Here is a 10220-nt window from a genome sequence, read left to right on the forward strand (position 1 = left end):
GTGAATGTAAGATCTGTTGTTATTCTTCTCCAGGTCACCCTCATTCTGACCTCACTGGAATGTCATTGTTTGGGTATATCTCCCCTGGGCTTTGCGGGTGGCTCAGTGGTAAAGAATCCACCTGCCAGTGCAAGAGACACAGGCTCCATTCCTGGGTCAGGAAGAACCCCTGGAAGAGGAAATGGCAACTCACTCCAGTATTCTTGCCTGGAGACTCCCATGGACAGAGCAGCCTGGCGGGCTACAGTCCCTGGGATCGCAGAGTCGGACTCACGCATATCTCCCTTACTGTACAGGGAGCCTGATCTCCGGACACGGTCTCCTGACTGCTGTGTCTGAAGAGTCACCCAGCTCAGGAGGGTGCACACTGCAGGCACTCGATAAACATATAGTGAATGCCTGAACATTAAGGACATTGGCAACTGGAGGTAGGGATTCGTGGGATGGGAGTTATCAGGTGAGATCCAGAGGTCCCTGCCCCATCCCCGGCTCGGGGCGGTAGAATCCGCGCGCCCAATGGAACCCTGCGCAACAGCGCCCCATTGTGGTCGCTAGAAGCCAGTGCGGATGAGACTTCCCGCCCCAAGGCAGGAGGGTAGGGAGGGATCGCCACCCCGGCTACCTGGGGTGCGCCGCGGGACCCCATGAACAACCAGCCGCGGACCCCAGCCCCTACCCCGGCTCAGGCCTCGACTCCGGTCCGGGGTTCGACCCAGCGCAGGACCTCCATTCAGGTTCGGACTCCGACTGCGACCCGGATCACGACTCTGGTCCGGACGCCGGCTCTCATCCAGACCCTGACCCCCATCCGGACCCCAACTCCGGTCCGGACCCCAACTCTGGTCCCGCCCTCAACTCCGGTCCCGCCCTCAACTCCGGTCCGGACCCGAACTTCGGTCCGAACCCCAACTCCGATCCCGCCCTCAACTCCGTTCCGGACCCCAACTCCGGTCCCGCCCTCAACTCCGTTCCGGACCCCAACTCCGGTCCTGCCCTCAACTCCGGTCCGCACCCCAACTCCGGTCCCTCCCTCAGCTCCGGTCCGCACCCCAACTCCGGTCCCGCCCTCAACTCCGGTCCGCACCCCAACTCCGGTCCCGCTCTCGACTCCGGTCCGGCCCCCGACTCCCGTCCGCCCCCCGACTCCCGTCCGGCCTCCGACTCCTGTCCGGATCCCGACACCAATCGGGACCCCAACACTGATCCAGTCCCCGACTCCGGTCCAAATCCCAATTCCGGACCCGATCCCAACCCCGATCCCATCTCGGGTCCTGATTCCTGCCTTGGAATCCCTCCCTGACTCGTCTCTGCCTTCGGGCCCGCCCCTGGAACTTGAACCCACGCTCACTGTGTCGCCTGCCAAGAATCTTGAGCCAAGCCCGAGGGTGAAGCAAGCTTCATCAGCCACCAGTGGATTTCCTCCCATCCAAGAGCCCCTTCCTGCTCATACTCCATTGGCCACCGATTTGCGGTCCCCATCCCGCGGGTCCCCTCTGAGGACAGACCCATCGACCACCAAGTTGATAGCTTCTTCTTCTGGACATGTCCCAGGGACGCCCATCCTAGGGGCCATCCAGGCCATCTTACCGGTTCCTGCCACCGCATTAGCCTCCATCAGTGGGAACCTCAAAGCGGAAAACAAGATCATGGTTCGAGTGGTTTACTGGTAAAAAGCTGTCCCTGCTTCCGCCTCTGGGCCTGCCATTCTCTTTGGGACCAGAAAGCTCTGGGTTCATTCATTCACTCTCCTGCCCCTGTGGGCCAGGTCTCAGGAGACAGAGGGCTGAGCCAAGCCATGTTTTCCTGGGGTCGGGGCGGGAGATGGGGGCAGGAAGAGGGAAGAGGAGGAGTGGGAGAACTTCAGAGGCTGACGGCTTAGAAACAGCCTTTCTTGGGAGGTGGGTCTTAGGCTGCAACTTCTCCATGATGAGGCTACCAAGTGGGGTGGGGAGGGTCAGATAAAAGTAGGGGGATCTGGGTAGCAAGGGAAAGGGGGCCCACTGAATACAAAGGCCAGAGGGGTCCACATTTGTGATCCCAGAGTGGAATCTTTGTGTCAATGACGAGAGTAAACAGCAGTGACCTTCCTTGACTTCCTTGAGACCCAGGACTGAACGTGGCTGGGGGTGAGGCTTTGTCTTCCCCTCCAGTGCCCCCCAACCCCTCCTGCCCTGCCTCCATGCAATGGTTTCTCTCTAGCTCTCTCTCCAACTCACTGCCTGTTTCTCTTTCCCCTTGTGATGTGTAGCTCTTTCTCCTTCTCTCTTTCCCCCTCTCCTCCGCCTCTCTCTGCCTATGTCCTCCTTTTTCTTCTTCCTTTTTTGGTCAAACCTGTGCTGCACGCAAAGCTTCCCTGACCAAGGATCAAAGATCAAACCCGTGCACCCCTCAGTGGAAGTGTGAAATTTTAACCTCTGGACCACCAGGGAATTCTCCATCTTCTTTCTCTTTCTCTGACTCCATGGATTCATTCATTATTTTATTCACTGAACAACCATTTATTCAGCACCTACCATGTGCTGACCCTACTCTCAGCATCAGAGACACAGTAGTGAATAAGACAAAGATGGCTGTGGCACTGACATTCTGATGTGGAGGGGCAGAAATGGGCAATAAACACAGCACATGGCAAGTTATCTAGTATCTTAGAAGGTGACCAGTGCTATGGACAAAAGGCATCTTGTGGGGGTGGGTGGGTGTCACAGGTTAGCTGGAGTATCCACAAGGAGGCAATACTCGACCAAAAATCTGAAAGAGGGGCGAGAAGGAGCCTTTGAGCTACCAGGGAAAGAGTATTCTGCAGAGAGACCAGCCAGGTCAAAGATCCTGAGGCAAGGCAGCCCTGGAGCTTTGAAAGAAGGGCTAGGAGGTCCCTGTGGCTGAAGCCAGAGGGACAGAGGGAAGAGATGGAGCAGAGAGGTGATGGGGTGGATCCTGTCGGGACTTGTGGACCGTGGGGAGGACTCTGTTATTTTTGTGTTCAGATGCTTCTGAGCAGGGGAGGGATGAGATCTGACTTAGCTCTTCACAGTGTCCCTCTGGACTTCAGGAGATTCTAATGATGTATCTTCCTTCCACCTCTCTCTGCCTCCCTCCTCTCTGTCCTCGGCCTCCAGTGGCCTCTGAAGCTACAGCCTGCGGGTAAGTAGTTTTGGCTTTGGAGGTGGGGGGAGTTTGAGCCACGATGTCTGGAAGGGGTTCCTGTTTTCCCTCTTCTCAAGACCTATGACCTTGTGATCCCATGACCACATAATCCCATCTCCTCCCCACAGTACATCCTACTGAGAAAGAGTCTGGAGCAGCAATTTCCAAACTCTCTAATCTTCGTGAGTGTGCTGGTGGCTTGGGACAGTGGGGGGCAATCAGGGCTCCAAGACTCCAAGGGACTTGGAGGGGAGTTCTTTGCCTCCACTAACCTCCACCATTCCCTCCCCAGGAGGAAGAAATATCTGCCCAGGCTACAGGGGAGTTTGAAGTGTTTGTGGATGGGAAACTGATACATTCAAAGAAGGTGATTCTGAGCAAGGTTCCTGGACAGGGAGGGAGGCTGGAGCTCCCAGGGGGTGAGAGACCTACATACAAGTCTGTGCTCTTTCCCTTCTGTGCCCAGAATGGTGATGGCTTTGTGGATGAGGCCAAGCTACAGACAATTGTGAACCTGCTCAATGAGGAGTTCAAGAAAAGGGTAGCAGGCAACTAGTGGGCTGGAGGTGAGGTGAGGGAAGTGAGGTGGGAGCGGTGGAGGCTGGACCATGGGTGGGCGGGCAGGCAGAAGGCAGGGCCTTGCCTTGGAGTCAAAGACACCTTAGCCCCAATCCTAGCTCAACCAATCCTCACTGTTGCAATCAGGTTAAGTTATCTATATCCTTTTCTGAGCCTCAGTTTCCTCATCTGTACAATGGGGTTGTTAATTCCATAAAATGCATCTTATAAGGTAATAAATAGTGCACGGCTCAGAGTATGTTAGAGTATGCTCAGCGTATGTCAACTATACAGTTTTTTTTTCAAATAACTTTTTTTTTTTAAACTTTTAGTTGTAAAGCTGTGCTGTGGCAATATGTGACAATAACAGCATGTGTCTTTTCACCTTGATGGAGTTAATGAAAATAATACATTAAAAATTCAGTTATTAGTCCCACTAGCCACATTTCAAATGTTCACAGCCACATGTGGCAGCTGTATTGGACAGTGCAGATACAGAACATGGACTCAATAATTGCAGAAAGTCCTACTGCTAACGTTGTCTTAATGTTTTAAAGCATAGACACAACCATTTATTTTCCACCAATACTGGATTTTTAAAACCACTCGCTACGTAGATATTTATAAGCTGCTACTGATTTAATACTTTGCCTATTGTGTATCTACTTTACAATTATTTCCAACTTTACTGAAGTGTAGGTGATGCATAAGAAACAGTACATGTTTAAAGCACACAAGTTGTTGAGTTTTGATATACTCGTCATAAGTATACCATAAATCCCAGCGAAGATTCCCATTGGCATGGATTAAGTTACACATCCGTCTCTGAATGAATCACTCAGGGCCAAGGGAACGTCACTACACTGCTATCATTGGCCCGTCTTGAGTCACGTGTCTTTAACTCCACTGGATTTCATTTTAGTCAGGTATTTCCTGAGTACCTACAAGGTATGGTTCTAGGTCCTGGAGATGATACAGTGGTGAACCAAATAGACACAAACCCTTGGCCTAGTGGAGCTGACAGTTAATGGAAGACAGTGAAGAAGACCCTAGGTGAAGAGAAGGCATTTCATTACTTTTTATTTCTTTTTTTGGCCGCACCATTCAGCATGTCCAATATCAGTTCCTCTGTGCTATGCTGAGTCGCTCAGTCATGTCTGACTCTTTGTGACCCCCGTGGACTATAGCCCCCCAGGCTCCTCTGTCTATGGGGATTCTCCAGGCAAGGATACTGGAGTGGGTTGCCATGCCCTCCTCTCTTAGTTCCTCTATCAGGGATCAAAACTGTGCCCTCTGCAGTGGGAGCGAGGAGTCTTAACCACTGGACTTTAGGGAAGTCCCTAGAAGGCACTTTAGGAGATAAGTGATGAGAAGAAAAATAAAGTAGGGAAAGGGCTTTGGAGGCTGCCGGGGACTTTTTGCAACTCTAAGTTGAGTGGTCAGAGACAATCTCATTGGGAAGGTGATATTTAAACACTTGAAGGATGTAAGGGACTGAAGCATGTGGATATCTAGGGGAAAGTATTCTGGGCAGAAGGGACAGAAAGTGCATGGGCCCTGTGGTAGGAGTGTGTCTGGTGTGTTTCAAAAATGTCAAGGAGACTCTGCTAGGCATTATAAACCATGGAAACGGAAAATCTTAGAGGTGCCTGAACATAGCAAGCCCTACAAATGCTATTATTTACTTTTTAGAGTTTTTTTTTTTTTTCTTTCTTGTTTCCCCGTTTCAGGAGCCTCAGCAGGATGGTGAGAAGGGCTGAAATGATGTCAAATCAGGTCCTTTTCTGATGGCAGCTGGGACAGGGTCAGGGAGAGGTGGAGAGGGAAATACAGAGTCTGCCTCCTGTGTTCTCGTCTGATTGCTCCTGTCCCCGCACTCACTTCTGATGTCTGGGGACATTGCCTGCGACCGTGCTCCCAGCATCTCCTGGACCGGGTGGGCGGGGGTGGGGAGGCCAGCTTGGAACAGAAGGCTACTCCTGTTGCTCCCCACCTGGTGTAGCTTCAGCGTTCTCACATTGTCAAAGTCAATTTCTTTCTTTTGTGGGATCTTTATTTCCCATGGCCTGGTTTGGAATTTGAAAACCTCCCATTTTGTTGGCATTTGTAGGGGTTGAGACAGAAATCGGAATGGTGGCAAGGCTCAAAAGACATTCCAAACTTCCATACATGTTGGTGTTCACTTGCAAAACCCACAGATCTTAGAATGTCAGTGCTGGGAGGGGTCTCAACTGTCTGGGAGAAGACCGTCCATGCATTCAGTAGGCATTGATGAGCCCCTTGCTCACCATCTGACTCCGTGGGGTCAATAGGCATGTTCCAGAAGGTCCAGTGTAAGACATGGGAGTCAGACCTTTACCGTGGAGCTGCTGTGTGACTTCCAACAGGGGACACTACCTCTCTGATTCTCAATTTCTCCTGCAAAATGACTGTCATACTGCTTAATTGTGAAATTTCCAAAGTTTTATACAAGATACATAAGTTTCAGTTAGTAGTAGGTTTTTGAGGACTTTCCTGGTAGCTCAGCTGGTAAAGAATCCACCTGCCATGCAGGAGACTCCAGTTCGATAGCTGGGTGGGGAAGATCCCCTGGAAAGGGGATAGGCTACCCACTCCAGTACTCTTGGGCTTCCATGTGGCTCAGAGGGTAAAGAATTCACCTGCAATGCAGGAGACCTAGGTTCAATCCCTGGGTTGGAAAGATCGCCTGGAGGAAGGCATGGCAACCCACTCCAGTGTTCTTGCCTGGAGAATCCCCAGGGACAGAGGAGCCTGGGGGCTACAGTCCATGGGGTTGCAAAGAGTCCGAAACGACTGAGCAACTAAGTACAGCACTGGTGGTCCAATGTTTAAGAATCTGCCTACCAATGCAGGGGACATGGGTTTGATCCCTGGTCTGGGAACTAAGATTTCACCTGCTGAGGGGCAACTAAGCCCATGAGCCACAACTCCTGAAGCCTGAGTGCCCGAGAGCCCTTGCTCTGCAACAAGAGAGGCCACTGCAGTGACCGCACACCACTAGAGAAAGCCCACATGCAGCAACAATGACCCAGGGCAGCCAAAAGTAAATAAATACAAAATTTAAAGTAGACATTGGTTAGGATGGCTCTTGCCTTCGAGTAACAGCAAGCTGGGCCGTCAGTGGCTCATAAAATATGTGCTCAGTCGCTTCAGTTGTGTCTGACTCTTTGCAACCCTATGGACTGTAGCCCGCCAGGTTCCTCTGGGATTCTTCAGGCAAGAACCCCTGAGTGGGTTGCTGTTTCCTACTTCAGGGGATGTTCCTGACCCAGGGATTGAACTCCTGTCTCTTATGCCTCCTGCATTAGCAAGCAGGTTCTTCACCACTAACGCCACCTCAGACAATAGAAGCAGCAAATGATTTTGATTTCAAACTGATGGGAGAGGGCTGAGTTCAGCCAGCTGTCCAGCTCTGCCATGGGAAGCCCAGAGTGTTTCTCCACTTCTTTTCTGCCATCATCAATGTGTGATGATGTGTTGGCTTTGGAGCTCATGCCTGTGGTTTCATGGTTGCGCCCTTACCGGTTATGTCTGTTTTCCAGGCAGAAGAGAGTAGACGGCAAGGACATGCCCGCTGGATCACTTTATTAGGAGAGTAAAACTTTCCCAGAAGCCTGGCTCAGTCTTCTTTTGTGACTCCAAGACAATGCCCCGCCCGCTGCCCACCCACCCACCCACTCACAGCCCAGCCTGTGCCCCTCCCCACTCCCCTCCCTCAGCGCACCTCCAGTTCACCAGTTGCCTACTACCTTTTCCTGATCTCATTAATAATGGGTACAGATTTTCTGCAGCCTGGCCTCATCCACAAAGCTGTCTGGATCATGAGAACAGGGAGTGATTCAACAGAGATTGAGCAGGGATAGGAAGCAACAGCTGGGGGTACCATGAAGCCCCCATCCTGATATATACACTAGCATTGGGAGCATGTGAATGAGAACGCAGTGGGTGAATCAAAGGGTTTGACTCTAGAGTTCTTAATATGTCATAAAGTGAAAGTGAAGTCGCTCAGTCGTGTCAGACTCTTTGCGACCCCATGGACTGTAGCCCACCAGGCTCCTCCATCCATGGAATTTTCCAGGCAAGAGTACTGGAGTGGGTGGCCGTTGGGGGATCTTCCTGACCCAGGGATTTTTAAGTTTGAGAAAGTTTATGGTTATCAGGATTTGTATACATGATCACAATCAAAACAAAGAGATAAACCAAAGAATAAGACTTTTTTAACCCCCCTGAAAACATAATAAATTACAATTTCTGGTCAAATGTTATTCCTATGCTATATTCATTTTGATCTCATTTTCCATTTTATACTCTGGCATTTCTTTTCTGAATAAAGTTACATATAATATTTTGTGTTAACTCCCTTGTCTTAATACCACAAAGTCACCTGTTTTACCATAGGTATATTTTTATCATTTAGAGTAGGATATCGGAGAAGGCAATGGCACCCCACTCCAGTCCTCTTGCCTGGAAAATCTCATGGATGGAGGAGCCTGGTGGGCTGCAGTCCATGGGGTCCCTAAGGGTCGGACACGACTAAGCGACTTCACTTTCACTTTTCACTTTCATGCATTGGAGAAGGAAATGGCAACCCACTCCAGAGTTCTTGCCTGGAGAATCCCAGGGATGGGGGAGCCTGGTGGGCTGCCGTCTATGGGGTCACACAGAGTCCGACACAACTGAAGTGACTTAGCAGCAGCAGCAGCAGTAGCAGCAGAGTAGGATATGCTTGTTAATAAGCCAGTTATACTTCAGTAACTTTGTGAATACAAAAACACTGAGAAGTAAGAACAAATAATGGAGTTATCATTTCACGGATCCTCATTCAAGTTCAGGAAAATTACTTCCAGAAAGCTGCAGTTCTGCCAAATATATTCCATGTTTACATGGAAACTGAAAGAAAAGTGAAATTACTGGAAGCTTTTGACGGTTCACTAGACATTGTGTGCTTTCAATAGTTCAACACTGTTATGCTTGATATTCAAGAGTAAGTTAATAGGCTAACATTTTTAAATGTATAGTTTAATTAAGGTATACAGTATATAAACAATCAGGTAAGCTTATAGAGAAGCCGACCAAGACACATAAATTAGGAGATATAAGTGTCCATCTAAATTTTCTATTCATCTTTTTTTTTTCTTTTTACAGAATATTTATTAAAATTGTTTAATATACAGTTTCTCACTTGTCATTCTGGAAGTCCTTTTTCAGAAAGACTCTTCCTTTTCTGATGACAAACAGCAGCCACATTGTCAGTGATTACTCTGGACCTCCACGTTGGATACATTCAATTTCTTTTTGAAACACAAGTTTCCTTCTGTATTTCTGAGGTAAAGTTTTTATTATCTCTGTGGTGTCTGGTGGACCCTGATGCATCAGCCAGTCTGGCCATTTACTTCCCTTAGAATCCTGTAAAATTAAAGAAGTGTGAGATGGTAGTCCCGCTGATCTTAGAACTTCTGATACATTTGGTTTAGGATGTCTTGTCTGTCAGGGAACCTTATTAATGGAGCCTGTGGCCTGACTACCTGAACGAACCCGCTGGCAGACGCCATCTTGCTGCGCACCATGACCCCCCGAGAAGGAACAGCTTCCGGGTCGCTGGCGAGCCGCGGTTATAACAGGAGTCCTGGGCGGCTGGCGCCCGTGAGCCAGGGATTGAACCTGGTTCTCCCGCATTGCAGGCAGACGCTTTTACCGTCTGCGCCAACAGGGAAGCCCAATATGTCATAAGATAAATATAAGGAACCATAAGGTAGTATTTTAATAAAGGTTTTTATTGTAAGCAGAATTCTAAGGTGACCCTCATTGCTGCCTGTGGCATCTTTAGTTACAGTAGCATGTGGAATCTTTTTTTTTTTTTTAATTGCGGCATGTGGGATCTAATTCCCTGAACAGGGATTGAACCCAGGCCCCCTGCATTGGGAGTCGAGCCTCTTAACCACTGGACCATTGGGGAAGTCCTGGGTTCAGTTACTGTATCCTTCTTTTCTGGTGCTTCTTTATATTTTCTAGCTCTTTTGTTAAAAAAAAAAAAAAAGTCTGATTTCTCACTCTGTATATCTGTTCTCCTCCTAAGTTCTTCATCACCTTTGTGATAATTACTCTGAAAACTTGCTCAGGTAGATTGCCTGTCTCCACCTAGTTCTGGGGTTTTATCTTGTTCTGCCATCTGGGACATAGTCCTCTACCATCTCATCTTGTGTAAGTTGCTGTTTGTCTTTTTATGTATGTGGCAGGTCAGTTAACATGCCTTTTTTTCTCTTCTTAGTTTTTTGAATGTTGAGTTATTTTTCTTTTTTAAATTTTTATTTATTTATTTTTAATTAATTTATTTTAGTTGGAGGGGAATTACTTCAACGATGTGGTGGTTTTTGCCATACATCGACATGAATCAGCCATGGGTGCTCATGTGTCCCCCCATCCTCAACCCCCTCCCACCTCCCTCCGGACCCCATCCCTCTGGGTTGTCCCAGAGCACCATAGTTACATTTCCTGAC

The 10220-nt window shown here is 49.1% G+C and overlaps 1 protein-coding gene and 1 pseudogene across 1 annotated transcript; one reads left to right on the forward strand and one right to left on the reverse strand.

The window, feature by feature from the left end:
• Positions 1-33: 33 nt before the first annotated feature.
• Positions 34-5549, forward strand: SELENOV (selenoprotein V). Its single transcript, XM_069549077.1, has 6 exons — positions 34-1666; positions 3117-3141; positions 3273-3326; positions 3437-3511; positions 3611-3710; positions 5433-5549. The coding sequence occupies exons 1-5, from the start codon at positions 645-647 to the stop codon at positions 3698-3700; spliced, it is 1266 nt and encodes a 421-aa protein (XP_069405178.1). The 5' UTR covers positions 34-644; the 3' UTR covers positions 3701-3710; positions 5433-5549.
• A 3430-nt stretch (positions 5550-8979) lies between these two features.
• On the reverse strand, positions 8980-9290 carry LOC138929744 (alpha-ketoglutarate dehydrogenase component 4 pseudogene; annotated as a pseudogene).
• Between the last annotated feature and the right edge of the window lie 930 nt (positions 9291-10220).

This window comes from Ovis canadensis, chromosome 14 (genome assembly GCF_042477335.2).
Source record: "Ovis canadensis isolate MfBH-ARS-UI-01 breed Bighorn chromosome 14, ARS-UI_OviCan_v2, whole genome shotgun sequence".
Lineage (NCBI taxonomy): Eukaryota > Metazoa > Chordata > Mammalia > Artiodactyla > Bovidae > Ovis > Ovis canadensis.